At 45.3% G+C, this 21,093-nt stretch overlaps 1 protein-coding gene across 1 annotated transcript in view; it reads right to left on the bottom strand.

Annotated features, from left to right (window-relative positions):
- Positions 1-21,093, bottom strand: part of LOC138580188 (alpha-2-macroglobulin-like) — a 450,387-nt gene that overhangs the window by 156,384 nt on the left and 272,910 nt on the right. Inside the window, exons 19-21 of the mRNA XM_069650526.1 lie at positions 6,206-6,434; positions 1,047-1,173; positions 101-222 (exon numbers count right to left, since the gene is read on the bottom strand). Of these exons, the coding sequence (XP_069506627.1) occupies positions 101-222; positions 1,047-1,173; positions 6,206-6,434 (478 nt within the window). The remainder of the gene's footprint in view (positions 1-100; positions 223-1,046; positions 1,174-6,205; positions 6,435-21,093) is intronic.

Here is a 21,093-nt window from a genome sequence, read left to right as displayed (position 1 = left end):
AAAGTATAATCTGACATGTACCCCAGGATGCATTGCAAGCAGAAGTAGGGAAAGGATACCACACAGGAAGTGGAAGCAGCAGAAGCCGCCCGGGCAGTACCTCGACCAGAAGCAATTTGATGATAGTGTCCTTTCGTATAGTTGTTGGTTGGGCAACAATCAGGTTTCCGCACAGTCCTTCTCCCTGGAGCATTTCAGCACTAACAGAGAACTTCACATCCCCTGCAATGAGCAGAACAAGACAAACAAATGAGTAGAAGATGTGGAAAGAGAATGATGTTGCCCTCGATAATCGTAGATAAGACATGGCACCCACGTAAAATGAAATATTATGATTGTCCTATCACTGTGTGAGGGTCTCTCAAAGAAGGCACAGATGATCATTCCAGGTCATAAAGACCTTAGGATCTCTCTTTTACAAAGTTATTTCTTTTGCATAAAATCTCCTCTTACCTGAAGCCCAAGGGATTCTGGGGCAGGGGGAAATTAGCAGCTCTAGTCTATAGGGATCACCTCTTCAGAGCCATTGCTCCACTAACAGGACTTGCCTGATTTCTATAGAAGTTCCTCGTCACTATGAGAGAAGCATGCACGGGACTATGTAGGATCCATGGCGTGCTTTATTCTATAGATGCACTTTCCACCATAATGACTCACTCTTCAGGAGGCAGCAAGAATCAGGGAGAGGATCAGATCTCTCTGTTCTGCAGTCATTTCCTCATCAATGTCAATGCTTCTCCGACAGAACCAAACATGGACCAGAACCTGGAGCATAACTGTGCATCCCTCTGTTCCCTGATCATGGAGTCATCACTGTCACGCCTCTTCTATTGGACATGGGATCTGAGTTGGTCAGAAATCACATCACAGGAAGCAGCCGAAGTGATCAAGGAGGAACTCGGATGATTCTAGTATCTTGTATGGATTGACCTGGGATTGTTAAAGTCTGAGATTTTCTCACTGGAAGCAGAAGCGATTCAGACATGCAGTAGACCTAGGACTTTTGGTAATAATTAGGAGGACCTGCTATAAGAGAGCTTCCTCACCAAGGGATATTGGATTTACAGCCCAGGAGACAGTGACCCTCTCATTTGCAGGAATGCAATGCGCCTCTTCCTCTGGTACTGTGGGTTCTGCGTGGTACTCTTTGGATTTCTCCAGCGTAATGTGGACCTGTAGAGATGAAGAACGACAATCTCAGACAAAGCCGGCTATGCAGTAAAGGTGCTGCTTGATTTAGAGTGCACCCCACAAAGCTCCCTCACTTACCTTTCCCTCTAGAACCAAACAGTATGTCATTCTCAATACCACAGCGCACTAAACGCGCTTGGGCCGCTTACGTATGTGTAAGGAGGAGCTAATCACATGGGTTGGGTCATCCATCAAAATTTATGTTTCACAATAGTTTAATTAGTGTCCTTCGCAGCCTGAGCTAGAAAATCCCTTTCCAGCCGGTGGAGGCAGAGCCACCCCAAGTACCGGAACCAAGTCAGAGATCAGGAGTAGAGACGTTTGTTCATATGCAAAAGTGTGATGACTTGCTCGGCTCAACCAGGTGGAGAACCATGTGGTACCTTGTGCTCCATCAAGCAACACATTGTGCAGCACCCGACTCCCACCAGAAGACCGAAGGTTATCAGGGGAGGGTACCTGGTGGGAGAGTCCAGGATGACCAAAGCTTCATATTGAGGACGTTGGTCACAACCAAGAAAGACACCAAATTGAGAAAGAAACGCGAGGCACTATCAATCCTAAAGACAATGAGAGATTGTTTTTCTGACATGGAGGCAGAATTGATCCAATGGGAGAGGGGGAAGGACTGAGAGAAGTGAAGGGCCTAGGGACGATCCCTTCTACTAGCTGTGCCATTACTAAGCCCATCCTGTAGGCTCACGCCAATTTAATCCCAGCTTCTATCAATATTGATTTGTCTATTGATGTCTCGCCTCGGCTGTGACAGGGCATCTGGATACCTTTGTCATTAGAGGCTGGGAGCTACTTTCCCCACATGAAACAGCCTTTATCTTGTATGTAAAATGGGGTCTAGAATTCCTGGGCTGGCTTTATCTATTGCACAGGGAACCCACAGCCCAGGTAATGTTTAATGGTGATGTGTCTAGTTGATTCCACTAGACACAGAGACTAGACAGGGAGGCTCCTCCCTCCTACTCCTGTTTGCCATTGCTCTAGAACCCCAGAACAAAGCCTCTTATAATACACACAATGTTAAAGGACGGGGGGCCTCATTCCGAGTATGGAGGTAGTCATGGCGCTATTTGCGCCATGACTACCTCCCATACCGGGTCCGGGTCCGACCTGGTTCAATGGGGATTTACCTGTCGATTCCGACCCTGGAGGGACCGGTAAGTCCCCGTAGAAGTCCCCGTAGAAAAATCCCCATAGGGCTCAAATGGGAATGGGGAAATAGCTTATAACGGTACCGCAATTTGCTCTCTGGTCCTTTAGCGGCTCCCGCTAAGGACGCCTGGTAAAACCAGGCGGCCATTGCAGGACCCGCTAAGGGACCTCGGAATAGGGCGCAAAGGGATTACCGGCACCGATGTCCTTAACGGTGCCCAGTATCCCTTTGCGCCAACCTCTGAATGAGGCCCGTTGTCTTTGAACTTATACGAGAGTTGTCCCATGACTGCTGAGACAACATCTCTTCCATGAAATCTCCATATTCTTGAAATGCTCAATACCTACAGATGCTTTATATCACACAGACTTTTTCCCTTGTCAGGGTTTTCAAAAATTCCCAATGCTCAAACATAATGTGAAACCTCTATGTACAGCACCCAAGGATTATCTCTCCTTATGATTTCATATATAATGGTGCGTCTGTGGAGACCCAACTCCCAGTGTCAAGGCTGTTGGACATAGTCACATATTTGTGTGACAAAAGTCAGGTCTTTTTCCAATTCAGATATTCGGGTGGCTACATTGTGTTGAAAAAGAAAAGAGCTATTGATCGAAACCATGCTCTGGTACTCAGTAGTTTTGGAGAAGATTTGTGAATGGTTAACACCACTGAAGGGAACACGCATCATAGTGAATTCTGTTTCGCCAATGTACGCAAGGATAACTAGCTGTCGTAGGTAAGGAATAAGAACAACTAAATCCAGAGGCCCAACACAACCTCAGCAGTCACACTGGGGAGGGTGATGGGGGACTTTGTTTCTGCAGATGTTGTTCAAGGGAAAGGTTCTCTTATAAGGGCTACACAGGCAGTGGTCAGGATACAGAGGAAAATGACAGGAGCTCCGTGCTCGAAAAACACCATTGCAAGAGGAACTGCATTGGAGCACACAGCGTAAAAAGCTATATGAAGGCTAGAAGGTTTCAAGCTGGGGGATTCACTCACTCTTTAAGGTCAGACATCATTTGTGGAGCTCACAAAGGCTCTCAAACTCTACTAGATATTCTAGAAATTCCTGCAATTAAGATTTGCGGTGGTATAACATAGGAGAACTATAGAAATCCCACATAGAATAACACAAAACAACATGACATAAAAGGGGATGGGGATCCAAGCTCAAGCACCCTTAGATTCAAGTATTGTCCACGAGGAACAATCCAGAACAATCTCTGCTTGCTGAGTCCATTCCACAAAGTACAGGAAGGCTGAGTGACGTGTGGCAATTCACTGCAATACGAACACTGGACTTAATCGCTTTTGTGCTTATGTTGCAACAAACAGACTCATGTTGGTCGAGTTTAAGTAGAGGTAAAGTATTTTACATGGCTGGTTGGACATACCCAAGAGACCTCCTGCATGCCACATCACAATGCTAAGCATGGTGGACTTCTGCAAGCCAAGTGGGCTGAGAAAAGCAAGGAATGTGGGGGTGGAGATTGAATCTGGGCAGCAGAAATGAAAGCCATGCGACATGTCTACATACTGATATCCCAGGGCTGGTATTTGCAAGGAGGGCAATAGCATAGGAGCAAGGTGGAAGAATGCAGTGCCCCTGAACATTGCAACTTGGCCGGTGGGCAGGCACGGCCCACTATATGGCAACTGAAATAGTGCATGGGAGCGGGGGCCTCCCTTGAACATGTGTGAACATCTATAGCAGCTGAAATCATCTTCCACCCTGGAGTGAGGTGGCCCTTTGCGAAAGCACTGATCACTGGTTGCCATAGCAACATGGGGGAAGAACTGTGTGTACTGGGGAGAAGAGAAAAGGGTGATGCGCAGGTCTGTGTTGCAAGAACTGATATGTGACTATCACCAGTGCATTACATGATATTGTGATGCTTGATGCATGCGTTTATCGGTTTCGGGAAGGTATGAACACTCCATGATGCTGTCCATCTGCTTGGACGCTCCTTGTCAGTGACATTCTTCACAATCCCAGTGCCCTTCAGACACTTTGAAATCTCTCCAGCCTTTCAGTGTATTAAAGCCCCATAAGGCGAGAATGGTTTACATAATCTGATATATCCAACCCTTCATATTCAAACGTGCATTTGCACATCCCTAAAAAAAGTTCAACATTGTAGTCCTCATGTTTGAAACCTTGTAATCACTGAACTCCTTGGAGCTCCCTACGCCTGCACACCAATAGTGGATATACTGCCCTAGAGGAGTTCCCTGGAAGCAACACCCTCGATATCTGGAGGAAGCAACACCCTCGATATCTGGACCTGTATTCCATACTTATTCTTATCCCAAAACCCTGAATGTAGTGTTACACATGAACCACAGTTCATTAAAAGCATTGGTTGTTTCAATCCATTAACACTGGAACAGAAACCTATATCCATTCTAGCCCTAAACTGGTCTCGACCATAATTTTGACTTCCTTGAGATGCAAGTACATTTCTTTCCCCTGTTTCACTGGAGCCCTTACTTCAATGTTCTTAATATATGGTACGGAAACCTGCGTCACAGTAGTGTTGTGAGCATAACATGTCTCTAATAGAGCAGAGGGCAGCAACCATTGGCTCTTGATATGTTTTGGACTCCAACTCCCATCAGCCCTGGCAAGCATAATCAATGGAGAGGAATCATGGGAGGCATGATCCAAAACATCTGGAGAGCCACTGGCTTATAGACGCATGTTCAACGGGCAGGGAAGTCATATCATCTACTCACATTAGTCCGAAAGAATACAGACTCCCGCTTCTATGCTATACCCTTATGGCTCACCCTTATGAATAAGGCTTGTGGAACATAGTAGTGTATATTCATCTTATTTCGTGTGTGCACAACTGAGGAGACCTATAGGTGTTGGGAGACATCACATTATGCATCTGGAATTCTTTGTACCTCTCCATCCTTGAGATTATCTAGCGTTCCATCGTTACCTCTTCTGACTCCAGCATGGGCAGCCCTTCCCTATATCCCTCTTGTTCACTCTGCTAATTTGTGAGAGTTCTCAGCCCTCCATTAGGAGAAGGGATTTAGTAGTGTCGTGGTGTTGATGTCTGGGTACTCCCTTCCCTGATTAGGACCTGGAGTACCCTCTGCAGGTGGGAGATACCTCTCTAAAGCTGACACCCTATCCAACGTCCATGCCCACCTCATGTAGTGAAACCATATGTCCTCCAAAATGCTTTGACAGTGGGATTTCTGACTTTGCGCCCTTAAGAGTCTGAGTTTCCATGACCCAAATCTATGTGTATAGATGTATCTATGTATTTGTTTAGGCTTTTACACAGAGCAAGCCTAGCTGGCATGCACCCGAACGCTCTTCATAAAGAGAGCTAGCCAGGCATTACTTTGGGGCAGTGGCCATGTTTTCAGGGGTCAGTGAGGTGTTGCCAGAAGGTTAATATGTTCAGTTATTTCCTAGTGAATGTCAGAGGGAGCTTGCTTGCTATTGGGTGAGAGATTGTCCTAAATTCTCGGTGCATAGCCAGATAATGTCTGTTTCCTTGCGTATCCCTCCCTTCAGTTCTTGGTTTTGAGTATGGAGATTTCTGGGCGTGAATGAAGTGTTGGGCTCTGATAGCTTGAGTTTCCCTCTCAGGCATGAGTGGTTGTTGTATGCGATTGCTGGGAAGGTTATGCCTGCTTGGAGTGGGAGCCAGCGTAGCACCCTCAGGACTATGGTGATGTGGTTGAATTTCTTGATGCCAGTGGTGAGCCGTTCATTTGCATTGTGGAAGGCTTTCTCAGCTACCTTCCACATATGAAGCAGTATTTTTGCCGCCCATCTCCTATGCTGTTGGTGTTTGGTTTTTGCCACATACTCACCCTGATGCACTGGACAAGGTAGTTGAACACAGTGACCTTCAACTTGAAAGCCTCGCCACGGATGACAGAGTATGGCATGGTGGCATCCACGAAGAAGGGCTGGAAGGCAGTCAGAGACACAGTCGGGGAGAGGCCAAAGCCAGTTTCCTGTGACAGGCAGAACATGTTAGCTTTCCACTCAGTGATGGTGTCTGGGATGGTCAGCGGGACTTCAGCCTTCCCGGTAGAACTGGCAAGAAAGGAAAGGAGTAAAAGATTAAGCAAAACAATCTTAACATCCCTGAAGCTATGTAGACTTTGCACACATTTTATTAATTATGCAAAGAAAGAGGACATACGTTTCGGGTCTTATTTTGGAGACCTAATACTAAGGAGAATCAGAGCACTCTGAAGAGAGCATGTATTACAGCTGGAGGATCTCTGACATGAAGCGCTACATAGGGCAGTTTGATGTGAGTTGTCTTCTTGGGATCAGACCACAACAACCCTGCTGGGATGGCAGTGCGTGCTGCATATAGTGGGACCGAATTACATGGCACCCGCTCTTGATTAGCGGCGGTGGGAGATATAGGGAGATACTGTGATTTGCACAGAATCATGCAAATATTCTGAGCAAGTGCTGATGCAGTGATTACAACCCAGATCTCTAGGGCTCAAGCAGCAGTGTGAGCTCCCCTGCTAGCTCGTCCCCATCAACAATGAAACTCCACCAAACCGGGCTCATTTTGATGCGAGCGAGGATCTGGTGGATTCAACCCAGACAAGATCTGCTTGTGTAGTCAGGGCCAACTCTGCACATTTTTTCACATTATCCTACAATATCCCAGCTTGCCATGCCTACATCAGCTCTGTGTGAATAGTACCGGGTCACTTTGAAAAACCTTTTGAGGCTCACTTATGACTCCCAGTCCACCCCTGGTACAGTGCAGGGATAGCAGATGAGGTGGGATGCGAGGTGGGTAGAGTGAGCAGGGGAAGCAGGGCTGGACTGGGAACTAAAAGAGGCCCTGGAAATAATTACTGTGGACCAAAAGAGGCCCTGGAAATAAAGTTCAAAGTGTCCCTGTATGACACCTTTTCAGCAAGCCCAATGCTTTTCCTATGAGAAAATTTGGAAATACCACAGAAAAGAGGCCCAGGGTGCAGAGGCCCACCGGGAAATCTCCAGAGTTCCCTATGGGCCAGTCCACCCCTGAGGGGAAGTAATGTACAAGCTTCCCTGTTGTTACTTCTCTCTCAGCAATGAAAGGTTATTCATATGCCACACCATATGCAATAGAAGTGCATAAAATCCACCATCAATATGTAATGATTAGGGGGCTCTACGAACGCCCCAAAACTCCAAACAAAACATATTATTAAATAGGCTTCTTTACAGCGACTAAGCATTTAGTGGATGCCATCTGTCACATTTAACAATATGGCTTTCAGCCCTGCGTTGGAGGACGCATGTGGCTAGTTCGCTTGGGCCTCAGTGAGAGCTCTGGGCCGTTATCAGCCATGTCCGCCCCCACCATGGGGGTGAATACCATTTGCACTCTGGGGTTTATCCGGGGTGAAAATTGTTTATTTTTACTCTGGCTGTGAAAGCAACGCCAATCGGCTGAGCAAGCAACGCCAATTTCCAGAGGAAACAAATGTGAAATAAATATGGCCGCCGCCATAGGGACAAGTTCCTTTTCCATTTCTATGGCAGCCAGGAAGGGGGGGGCGCTGGATCTGGAGCTCAAAGCACAGGTCCAGCATGTGCGTAGGGGAGGGGGAGGGTGGGGAAGAGGTAAGGAGAGGTTGGGGGGGGCGGGTGAGTCAACAGGGAGAGGTTCAAAAAATTTAAAAAATGTACCACCTGGGGAAGGGCCTCAGGTGATTGGAAACAGCGGACAGATGATGTGTATTGTAGCCCGCAGTTTCCAGCCACCTGATTGTCTTATCGCGAATTAGGCAATATGCCCCATAGTTACAGGACCGAGTTTAGTGAGGGCCTTAATGAAGGCCCCGGGGGCATTACCTTATCCGGTAATATCCCACAGTTCAGGGGCATATTGCCATTAGTTCCCCAGCCCGTTAGACCGGGGTACTAATGTTTTTTGTTTTTCCGGCTGCGAGACGCGTTGCGATTCGCAACCAGAAATACAAAAAGGTACTAAAATGGCCGCCGCAGACAGAAACCATAGTCTGTTTTCTTTTTCTGTGGCAGCTATAATAAACAAAGAAAATGGCCGCCATGGAAGTGGAAGTGGCCGTCAGCTCTGTGTGAATAGTACCAGGATCACTTTGAAAAACCTTTTGAGGCTCACTTATGACTCCCAGTCCACCCCTGGTACAGTGCAGGGATAGCAGATGAGGTGGGATGCGAGGTGGGTAGAGTGAGCAGGGGAAGGAATGTACAAGCTTCCCTGTTGTTACTTCTCTCTCAGCAATGAAAGGTTATTCATATGCCACACCATATGCAATAGAAGTGCATAAAATCCACCATCAATATGTAATGATTAGGGGGCTCTACGAACCCCCCAAAACTCCAAACAAAACATATTATTCAAAGGGCTTCTTCACAGCGACCAAGCATTTAGTGGATGTCATCTGTCACATTTAACAATATGGCTTTCAGCCCTGCGTTGGAGGACGCATATGGCTAGTTGGCTTGGGCCTCAGTGAGAGCTCTGGGCCGTTATCAGCCATGTCCGCCCCCACCATGGGGGTGAATACCATTTGCACTCTGGGGTTTATCTGGGGTGGAAATTGTTTATTTTTTTCTCTGGAGATTGGCTGAGAAAGCAACGCCAATCGGCTGAGCAAGCAATGCCAATTTCCAGAGGAAACAAATGTGAAGTAAATATGGCCGCCGCCATAGGGACAGGTTCCTTTTCCATTTCTAAGGCAGCCAGGAAGGGGGGGGGCGCCGGATCTGGAGCTCAAAGCACCAGTCCAGCATGTGCATAGGGGAAGGGCAGGGTGGGGAAGAGGTAAGGAGAGGTTTGGGGGGGTGGTGAGTCAACAGGGAGAGGTTCAAAAAAATTTTAAAAATGTACCACCTGGGGAAGGGCCTCAGGTGATTGGGAACAGCGGGCAGATGATGTGTATTGTAGCCCGCAGTTTCCAGCCACCTGATTGGCTTATCGCGAATTAGGCAACATGCCCCATAGTTACAGGACCGAGTTTAGTGAGGGCCTTAACGAAGGCCCCGGGGGCATTACCTTATCCGGTAATGTCCCACAGTTGAGGGGCATATTGCCATTAGTTCCCCAGCACGTTAGACCGGGGTACTAATGTTTTTTGTTTTCCCGGCTGCGAGACGCGTTGCGATTTGCAACCGGAAATTAAAAAGGTACTAAAATGGCCGCCACTGACAGAAACCATAGTCTGTTTTCTCTTTCTGTGGCAGCCATAATAAACAAAGAAAATGGCCGCCATGGAAGTGGAGCATGGACTACATGTTGTCCCTTCTCCCTTTCCATGGCGGCCTCTGAAGTAAATTGAGAAAAAAGGAAACAAAAAAAATGCCCGCAATGGAACAGGGAGAAGGGACTACACGTATGCCCTTCTCCCTTTCAATGGTGGCCTTTCTGGAATGAAAATGCTGTTGGCACCGGAGCGAGCTGCACGCCGTTGCTTGCTCGGGATTACCATGCAGTAAGGCTTGGAATGTATCAGAGATAAGTCTTTTTCTTTTCACGCCGGGTACTAATACCCTTTATTGCAATGTTCCAAATCCTTAATTCCAGCATGCCATACTTTTTATCAGTGTATTCTATTAAATTACTTCTTTTGAAAGCGTGTTAGGTAGAAAAAAACGATATTTAGAACATGATCTTTAGAGCAAAACTTGATCATCCTGTGTAACACGGCTTTCAAAAACACTTCTACCTGCATCTAAATTATCTATAACCCTGGGGAAAATGGGAGGTAGAATTGCCTTCCTTTTGAAAGTGAAATGGAAAATCACGAAACGGAACACACATTTCTTGCCGGCATCGTCCTTCGGTGTCTTTAACTTTTTAATAACCGACAGGTCCTTAAATTATAGCCTTCTCTTTTAAGATTTCCTGGTAAGATTCTTGGTAAAGAAAAATATGTATTGTTCTTACCAACTACTGGACAGGGATAATATTCTGTGGCTAGAAATTGAATGGGGTTCAGGGTAATGGAGAAAATAGCGCCCTGCCTAAATTAATTTGCAACACGTTAAATCCTTTTTCAAGCATCCTTTTCTTTTCAAAACATTGACGTAATCATGACTGGGCTGGCAACTTGTAGAAATGCTATATACTGTATGAACATTTGCAAATTAGCCCCAAGAATTAGCCTTCAAATGGAGGCCTATGGGAAGGTAGGGTCTAACATATAACCATCTTGCGCTCTCACTCTTCCCCTATCCACTCACTTTCTCTCTCTGTCTTCTTCTCTCCCTGTCTCTCTTTGAATCAATCAATCAATCAATGTTGTCTCTGTCTCTCTTGTGAGGGCTGAGAGTGGCGTTGTCAGGAGTGTGTTTGTTAGAGCCAGCCCAGCTGTTGTACATATTTATGCGAGAGTTGCTGTATTTTTATGGTTAAAAGTAGAGTTAGCATAATGAAATTCGCAGGCAGGCAACATGCATTTGCAGAAAAAGTGATCAAATACTACTCTTGTTTATTCTTCTTACAGGTGCCACCCGATCCCACTAGCATCTGAAGGGATACATAATGAGCCACAAAAAACAGTTTGGAGAAATCCTCTCCAATCACGGTGTGCGCTCAGACTAAATGCTTCTACTTTTCCACTATTTTTCATTCCAATGAATATTTTGGCAGGAACATTCTTCTTTTCAATGATTTAATCCTTTATTCTAAATACAGACTCAATCCTTCCAGACCAACTAAATGCTGTGCGATACAGCTTGACTTGATCCAGGAATGTCCATCTTCAGGGGCAATGCATCAATGAATGACTATCATGTATTGCTGTTTTACATTAAAGCTTAAATCATAATTATAAGTCATGCCAAGCACGCCAAAGTCGCGCGTCACCCCGGATAAAACTTCAAAGTTATAAAAGTGGTAAAAGTGAAATCGGAGTAGAGGCAACAGAGGCATCCCCCGAGGTGGCGACCAACCTGGCACAATGTATATGGATGAACACATTGTCATCACATTGGTCCTGCAGGAAGGTTGTATCTTACTGAGATCTCAATGGCTGTGCAGGGGAGGGTGAAGGGTATGTGGATAGCCACTGCAGGGGTTGCTGGGTTTCTGACAGACTTCGTTCGCCACCAGAGTACTAGGCTCCGTGGTCTAAAAATGCCCTAAAAGTGAATGCATTCTTTTTTATTTCTTGTTAATTTTTAGTGTTTGTGCATACTGCAACAAATGCACTGGTTCAGTGGCCATATGCTAAATAAAAAATGGTGTTTGTGCCAACAGTTCATTGGTTTAAATCTGAGTGCAACACTTTCAGAGAACTAAGGACTCTTTATGATAAGATTAAATAGCAGGGAAGCCAGCACACCGCATTGCTTGAACCCCCTGCTATTGTCTATCAATCCTGACATTCTGCCATCGTTGTCCAAACGAATTCCGACTTGGGTATTTATGTGGAGCAGCTGGATTGCATAACCCAACCAGCCTGGGCAACCCATTTCTTGTAATAACTCTGCACAATCAACACAGTCAAAAGTGGCTTTAAAATGTGCATAAACTACGCATAAAGAAGGCTTGTTTTTCTCCCTGGTGCTCTTGACTAACATTTACAACTTCCTTATCTTATGTGTAGTTGCAGAGCCTGGTCGAAAGCCTGACTGATATTTACTCAAGGCTCTAGAGGCCTCCACCCAGCTTTGAAATTACTTCAGCAGGAATGTTCCAAACAGTGTACCGGTCACGTCTAACATGGACAGCAGCCTGTAGTTGTCCGGGACATTCCTGTCACCTTCTTGTGAACAGGTACCAATACAGACTTCTGCCATGAAGATGGGATCTGATCTCCCACACAGATCTTTTTATACAATAACGGAAGGATGATAGCCCATGCTTCTGGGGAAGTTTTTGAGACCAAATTATATAGCCTGTTTGGACCGGGTGCTCGGGAACTTTTAAGGGTCACTATTGCCTCGATCATAAGGTAAAGCGTGATGTTCAGGGGCCACTCCTGCATGGGGGCCAGAATCACTGGGACAAGTAAGAGCCCCAAGATCTCCCCCCATTTTATATGATTTTACCAGGTTTCTCTTTTAATGAGGTTTAAGTAAATAATATTAATATCAAAATAACTCAAGCAAACCAGCTATTTAAGGTGGGAATACAATCACAGTCCTAAGTGGAACCTTTATAGCCTTTTGAAGGATAAATTCCAATGCACACTAGATACCCAACAGCACCATCCTCCAGATCAGACAGAAAGCAACCACAGGGCAAGTTGCCTTCTCATGGATGCTCATTCCATGTCCAAATGACAACAAATATTAACTACTCCGTTATGCCAGAACACGTTTACTCTTTGTTCTACCTAATTCATTTAGTCAACCTCGCCAGCAAGAGGAGAGGAAGAGTGTCCCTCATAAACAAGATTACCTCGACAATGACATTACCCTTCAGCAACATCCCGATTATTAATCCTGCCTGCATTTTATGTCATGGTTACCACAAGGATTTTATACTGGACCAGGCCCTAGGTGTGTCTCTGTGCAAATTGCTTAAGGACAGAAAGTCTGACTTTGACTTAGCAGGGTTCAGGCCTTGAGACTTCTACAGTGTCAGGGTGAGTCTGGGCATGTTCGAGACATTCCCAAGAAAGCACAGATGGCAAATCCCTTCTACTTACTTCTCTAGGCACCCAAACACAGTTGGTGGAGGGGGGGTTGAATAGTCAAATGCAATTCTCCAAAGTGCCACTGATGATAACTTCAGTCTTTTGAAAAGAAAATGATGCATGACATCTCTCCTGTTAATTATTTGGGGATGTCTGAGGGGGCTTTCATGACTACTGTCCTGTTTTAAAAGGAAAACAATCCATGGGATTCCCCTATTCAGGAACCCCCCCCACCCAAATGATGTGTATCGATCTTCTGGAGGCGTTTGATCTTAAGAAATCAATGAAAGAGCAAGGACGTACAAATGTCCAAAGGTATTTTTGAACGAGGTCATTGAGTAATGGATCATCCAGCCATTCGGCTGACATGGAGGGATCATTTGGGAATCAAATCAGACCATATCTTTCATTTGGCACTCTCAGTAAATGATCCCAGGATTCACTCTGATTCATCACAAACAATGGCTTGATAATAGGTGAGGAACTGGCTGACGGAGTAGAACAATTACCAGGGGTTCACACATGTTTAACTGCTGATTTATCACTAGAAATATATAAGAAGAGGCACCATTGAAATTCACGGCAGGAAAAAAAGAATTGCAAGAGTTTGAAGGGTCAAAAACAAACGTTTGAACTATAAATGAGTGGGAACTCTGGAGCTCACAAATCTGCATAGAAACGTCGACTGAGAAGGCATAAAAAAGTGAAAGTTTCACTAAAAGAGAATGCCATGTTTCCTTCCACCATTACTTGAAAATGTTGTTTTGCAGTCTTTAAAGATCTAGGCTTAGTTGGATCAATTTCTCGTACAATGAAATGCTTCACGCACTTCTGCAAAGATTTAGCACTCATTGTTTCTGCAACATTCCTAACTTGGGAATCGGATTTAGGTGTCTCCGTATCAAGTGTGGTGTTCTGTACGATTTAGCCCCCTATTAGCAAAGAGTTATCTCATCACTGGACAACAAGAGGGCTACTGATCACTTAAAGACTCTGATTCACCATCAATTGGAGGTTTGAGCTTGGCTAAGGAATTAAGGACTACTGCCTGATCGACCCTTCATGCTTTGAGTACAAAGGCTCTGAAATCCAATGTAGACTACACTAACACATCACTGTTATATAAGAAGATAGATCTCTGTTGTAACACCAACATTATTCCAGCCACCAAATGAGACCACAAATTAACTACTGAGGCCAAAGCGCCACTGAAGCATTGGAACCTGTCCTTGTGTTCAGCCATGGGTATACATTTATGCAATTCGATATCAATAAGCAGAAGATTCTGGCTAAATTTAAAACCACACCGAAAGGAATTAAATATCAATCACCTATGCAAAGCTTACACACAACACACACACTAAGCAAGCGATGCGTCCCTCACACCGGCGTTCCACGTCTAGAGTAGGGATAACCACTGTAACGGGAAGCGTTACAAAAACTGAAACGGAATGCAAAGTACAGATTTCCTCCAGGACAGTGAGACCATGTTTGGTTTCTTCCCTCTCAACCCAGAAAATAACTCGTCACGTAACAAGACCAGGAAGCCCAGCCAGTGGTCTAGTGTGGAAGACTAATTGAAGCTGATCATCTAAGTTCAACAATCCCCACTCAGCCACCTTATCAAAGAATAGATGAAGAAAGAGTTCAGAGGCACGATGAACAAAAGTAAACAAAAGAGCACAAAAAATATATCCTAGATGGTAATTTTATGATGAAAAAAGGTATGCCCCCCCCCCTGGCAGGCTGCATAAAACCAGCACTCATGGCGTGTTGGTTCTTTGCAAATAAAATGTACAGTGACACTGTCTATGCAGTGCCAGTTCTATGTGTGAGTGGAGATTGTCCTGGCTCTGACCAGACTGTATCTGTATCACTTCAGGAGGCAACTCTGCACTGGCCTTTCACATGCTGTACCTGTACCAGCATGTAAGGGATGCTTGCAGTGGTCCATTTGGTGCAATACATGTGGCCATTTATGAGAGATGTTTTTACAGGCCCTTGCAAACAGTTACTCTGTTAATGATGTACTTGTGTACGTTTGTAATGGAAACTTACACTGGTGCTCGCATGCTATAACAGTGCCTGTTTGCATGGGACTTGCACTGGCATTGCCCATGTGGTACCTGTTTGTGAAAGAAGCTTAGCCCGGACCTACCCATGCTGTCCATGAACCCATTCACTGGGGAAATATGTAATCATTATGCCCATACTGTGCTTGCACCCACTTCTGAGGGAAACAAACATGCGCTGACTGTCCATTCTCTAGTTGTGCCTGCTTGTGAGGGAAGCTTGACTTCACATTATGAAGAAACACCCACTTGTCCATACTGAAATGTGTGGGAGAGAAACGTGTTCGTGTCCTACTGATGCTGTATATGTGCGAGAGAGAATCTGCCACTAGACCTGTCCATGCTCTCTGTGCAGTAGGGTGTTAGCCCATGCTGATACTGAAGCTCTTTGTGAGCAAAGCTTCCTCTGGCTCTACCCTTTCAGTACATGATAGATTTGTGAGGGAAGCTTGCACTGCCCGGTCCAGGTTTCACCTGTTGGCCGAAAGCCTGCTCTGGCCACACCTCTGCATGTTCTACACCTGTTTTATTTGTGAGGAAAGCTTCCTCTGGCTCTACCCTTTCAGTACATGATAGATTTGTGAGGGAAGCTTGCACTGCCCGGTCCAGGTTTCACCTGTTGGCCGAAAGCCTGCTCTGGCCACACCTCTGCATGTTCTACACCTGTTTTATTTGTGAGGAAAGCTTCCTCTGGCTCTACCCTTTCAGTACATGATAGATTTGTGAGGGAAGCTTGCACTGCCCTGTCCAGGTTTCACCTGTTGGCCGAAAGCCTGCTCTGGCCACACCTCTGCATGTTCTACACCTGTTTTATTTGTGAGGAAAGCTTCCTCTGGCTCTACCCTTTCAGTACATGATAGATTTGTGAGGGAAGCTTGCACTGCCCGGTCCAGGTTTCACCTGTTGGCCGAAAGCCTGCTCTGGCCACACCTCTGCATGTTCTACACCTGTTTTATTTGTGAGGAAAGCTTCCTCTGGCTCTACCCTTTCAGTACATGATAGATTTGTGAGGGAAGCTTGCACTGCCCGGTCCAGGTTTCACCTGTTGGCCGAAAGCCTGCTCTGGCCACACCTCTGCATGTTCTACACCTGTTTTATTTGTGAGGAAAGCTTCCTCTGGCTCTACCCTTTCAGTACATGATAGATTTGTGAGGGAAGCTTGCACTGCCCTGTCCAGGTTTCACCTGTTGGCCGAAAGCCTGCTCTGGCCACACCTCTGCATGTTCTACACCTGTTTTATTTGTGAGGAAAGCTTCCTCTGGCTCTACCCTTTCAGTACATGATAGATTTGTGAGGGAAGCTTACACTTCCCGGTCCAGGTTTCACCTGTTGGCCGAAAGCCTGCTCTGGCCACACCTCTGCATGTTCCACACCTGTTTTATTTGTGAGGGAAGAGTGTGCTGGCCATGCCAATGTATTATCTGTGCGTGCTGTATTTGTGAGGAAAGTTCATACTTTTGTAAAATTTGCAGGACTGTTGCCTACCTAGTTTCTGACACTTTTGGATGTCTGGAAGGGAAGTTAGCACTGCTAATTCCAACACTGTACCTGTTCAGCCTCTGGCTCTACCCAGAGGGTATCAGAGCGACTTACAAAGTTCAAAAGATAGGAAGTGAAAATGAAGTAACAATGTTTTCAGGACAGGAAGATTAGGATTGTCAAAGGATAGCAGTGGGTGATCTGGTTGGTTAGATGCAGGGACAGTTTAACATTTTAAGGCTTTGGCAGAAGAGGATGGAGGGTGTGGCATGGATGAGGGGTGGAAGAGCGCTCCAGTCTCTGGGTGCCAATTGGGTGAGACTTGTTGTTGTGTGCAGGTTAGCTTGCACGCTGGAATGTGTAGGAGATTGTGGCTGGCTTGTCTTGTGTTTTTATGGGCGGATAGTTTTCTGTTTATTGTGAAGGTAGGATGGGGATTCTAGATGCAAGGCGTTGTATATGATTCTGAGTCCTTTGAAAGCAATTCTCTGGGTTAATGGCAGCCTGTGGAGCTGGAAGAGAGCGGAGGCACTATGTAAGTGTTTGGGTAGGTGTAGCATGATTCACAGGGCTGCTTTCTGTGTCATTAGCAGAGGGCAAGAGGATTGTTGGGAGTCCAGTGAGGATATCATTTCCGTAGTGCAGATTGGCCAGAACTAGTGCCTGGACTGCAATATGAAGTTTGTCAGTGTAATGGCTGTTTGTTATCTTGCATCAGGGGTGTAGCTGTAGATTGCATGTTTTGGTGACAGCAGCTATGTGTTTTGTGAAGGAAAGGGGGTCTATGGTGAAGCTTTAGGAAGTGACTGGTGTGGAGGGGGATATGTGTTGGTTGTAAAATTGGTTAAACCTCCCAGCTGCAGAATGCACTAAAGCTCATGTTTAGGCCATTTGGTGGAAGCTGAGCTTCTGCCATTTCTCCGCTCTACGAGGTAGAGTCACAACCGTTTGTTGTATCCGGTACCAACAGCAGCACATTGCAGAGACAGTTCCACTCCTATTCTCCCAGATCTCTGAGAAGTCAAAGAAATTCCCTCCCATCGGTGTAAATGAGAGCCAAGCAAAGAGTACTTCTTTACCGTCTCTAATGGCCTGTAGGAGGGAACTGTGATGAATCAGTGGTGATTCCTACCAGAACCTGGTCTGAGAGCTTCTGAGAGCCTCCTCATTTGGCCAGGGAAAGGCAGACACTTCCCGACGCCCACCGTTGGGGTGGAGTACTGCGGGAGGATCACATGGGAAGGGGACTGTCCAGGAAGACTGGGACACTCCCCTGTTTTACTTTCCTCGTAATCCCACACTTTTGATCAATGTTTGTCAAACTGGCGAAGTTGAAAGTACTAACTTTGTTGAAGTCCCATAATCCCAGCAGGACTGAGACGAGGAAGATGGCTGAAGAGGCATACTGTTGCTGTAGTCAGGCAATTAAGCCTAATAGTCTACACCTGAAGGGACCTGGAAGGCATAAAAGGCCCCCTCAGGTGCAGGCCATTGAAAGGAGTGGAAGGGGCTGGAACTGTGACTGGAATGCGAGCTGTAGCAAAAGAAAGAAGGCACAAGGCTGGCATACCAAGCAGAAGTGGAAGAACACAATGGGACGCAGGTGAGGAGGTCCTGTTTGCCCATATTCTGAAGTGCAGAGGCGGTGCAGAGGAAGACATGCAGGAGAGCTGTCTTGCTCCATGTGAGCATAATTCCTGTGGTTTCGAGCTGTGGACGTGCAGGAGACTGAGGCAAGAAGTCATTATCAGGTGTAAGAGGAGCTTCACAAAATGTGTAGCCAGACTGGCAATACCTTTTCAAAAGAAGGATGTGGGTCCCCATCGGGCCAGAAGCAGTAGAAGTTGTGGGAGAAGTCGGGAAGGCAGTACAACTTGCAGAGCAAGTGTCTAAGAAGCCAGTGTGTGAAGCACGCCATTTGAACACATTGCGTGAGCATTGCCAGCAACCGTATCTAGCTCCCTGTTAACTCACATAAGACTTCAAGCGAATAGAAGTTGTTTGTTGCCTCTAGCATACACTGAATAATGGAAATGTAGCACTCAAGTAAGAAGCTAACGTTACTATAATCCATTGTTCCATTATTCAAAGACTGTTAGCGCTTAAAGGAGTGGTTGCATTTCCCTAATTAAGGAGAGGGAACGTTGCTAAAGCCATTGCTGAAAACCTAACGTTGACAATACAAAGGTTACCATCTTTAACTTGTGAAAACTACATCAAAGAGTATTCACCTGTACCTAATCCTGACTTTCAAAGGAAAACTGAATGCTATTCTTTATCCTAACATGGCGTACCTCTCATTTAAACAAGTTAAAGTGTATAACAGTTAAAGAAGAAGAAATCAAGCAATACCCAAGCCAAGAGTCCCCCGTTATTCACACTGAAACCAACCTTTTCAAGAGTTAAGAAACAATCAAACTGAAGTTGATAACAGTTTTTTAGCTTCTTTGTCAAAAAGTGATATTCTTCCAGCAGTTGGAGGAATCAGTGACACACATGCTACGATAGCTTCTCCTCCTTCTGATGTTCCTGGCACTACCGTTACAAATTCTAAATATGAGGAAGAGGCTACAGCTCCTGCCCCAATCACCAATCCTGCGTTAAAACCAGCATTGATTGAGACGAATGCCTCAATGTGTAACATAAGTGCAAATTCTGCTTCTGCTTCGGCCGAGACAATTCTTCTACACGGATGTGTTCCAGGAAACTCAGCCTCTGCCGATTTGCCTAGCATTGGCATTAAACCATCCTTTGGAATTTTCTCTGGAACTTCGAAAAACATTATTATCTAATGGAAATCACATGCTCGCTGGCCAACCCAACAGACCCTTAACAGCAAGAAAAGGAAGGGCGCACGTTGGCCCAAAGACATGCTCAAACAACTCCAAAAAATGTATTAGGAACTTGACAACTTCTCCGCAAATTGGGTTGTTTGAGCGTCCAGCAAATACTGTGTGCCCGACTAAAACAAAAAATGTTCCAGGAACCACAACTATGCCCCAGCATCTTCCTCGTGATTTGCCCCACCCGAATAAAAGATCAGAGACAAGTTTGAAAACATGGCGAGTCCTGACTCGCCAACCTCCGTTGACTTATGTGATCTTTCCACATACTCATTCGATGATGATGAAGTCTGTACTGTTGGTGATACAGTTGCTGATGACCTAATCAATAACAGCATTCAGACATCTGAAATCTCAAGAAGACCGGAAACTTTTACGAAGGCTGCTGTCACAGCCTCTAAAAGTGATGTTGAATCTCAAAGAAGTCAGCAAAAAGAGATCTTCTCAGTTTTACCCTCACCGGAGAAAAGGCGGAACGTCTCTAGTAAAGCGAATGTACCTCAGGACAAAAATTTGATTTTGAAACTAAACCCAAACATACAAATGCAAAAATAAGGCGCTCAATCAGCAAACATGGACTTTCCTCCTAACCACTTATCAACTGCTTTCCACTGGAAATTAGAACTGGAGAACATGCTCAAGGAGAAGAATGAGGTCAATTTGAATAGGGGTAATACAATAAAGTTGCTGCATTGCATTCTCTTGTTGCGCACAATAAGATCTGAATACATCACCATTGTAGAATATGCCTCTGAAAATCGTTCTGACTGGGTTTTCTTACATGTAAAATCCCAATTTATTGAAAAAACGCAGAGAGATGCAAAAGATTGACTTCTTTTCTTTGGATTTGAGTTATCCCCAGTCAGTGATCCAAAGGCAACTCGTCTTGTGAGCTCTTGAGATGGTTTTGAGGCCCAGTCAGCCAACGAATTAGGAAAAGCAAATTACAGATTCACACAAAAGATAAGCTTCCTGATAGTAATGAATCATACCATCGAACCGAGCTCCCAAAAAGATTGCCAATTCCCAAAGGTCGTCAAGCAAATCGACATTAGCTAAACATCAAGCAGCATGGCGATTTGTGCTCATTGATATTGTGGAATACATGAAGATTCATGTATTTATTTCATGAACCTTGACATATGATTGAAAAAAAATTTGTGATTTGTCTCCAGGAAACTTGGGCTCCAGTAATTACCAACTCGTGATGGATATTCAATTTTTTTGAATGCTGCCAGAACAAAACGCACTGGACGCCCTTTCTCTGGACCTGCGACGATGATAAAGAACAACAACAATTGGAAAGTGGTGAAATCCGTCAATCCAAATATGTTTGTACAAGGCACAACCCAGCAATGCATTCAACCCGATTCTAATATGATCAGACAGATCCTTATAGTAAGTATCTATTGGAATTCAGTGATGATTTCTTCAGGGAAGTATATCAAATCGGTCTCCTCCTTACTAGATGACTGTATGATTGAATTCAGTGATCCCACCATCATCACCTGTGGTGACTTAAACTATTCCAGCTTTGACAACAACAGGCAATTGAGAATTTCGGATGCAAATCAGCTCAACCACAAGTTAGAGCAAGGTCAACGGTGGAAACCGAATTAGAAATCAGGAATTGGTTCATGTTAAATGGTCACACAAGGGGGGATATTGCTGCAGCCTACACTTGGCACAGAAACCAAAGCCATAAAACCTT

Source organism: Ambystoma mexicanum, chromosome 3p (assembly GCF_040938575.1).
Source record: "Ambystoma mexicanum isolate Mex_15411 chromosome 3p, UKY_AmexF1_1, whole genome shotgun sequence".
Classification (NCBI taxonomy): domain Eukaryota; kingdom Metazoa; phylum Chordata; class Amphibia; order Caudata; family Ambystomatidae; genus Ambystoma; species Ambystoma mexicanum.
The sequence above is the reverse complement of the archived record's forward strand: the minus strand, read 5'-3'. Positions and strand labels throughout refer to the sequence as shown.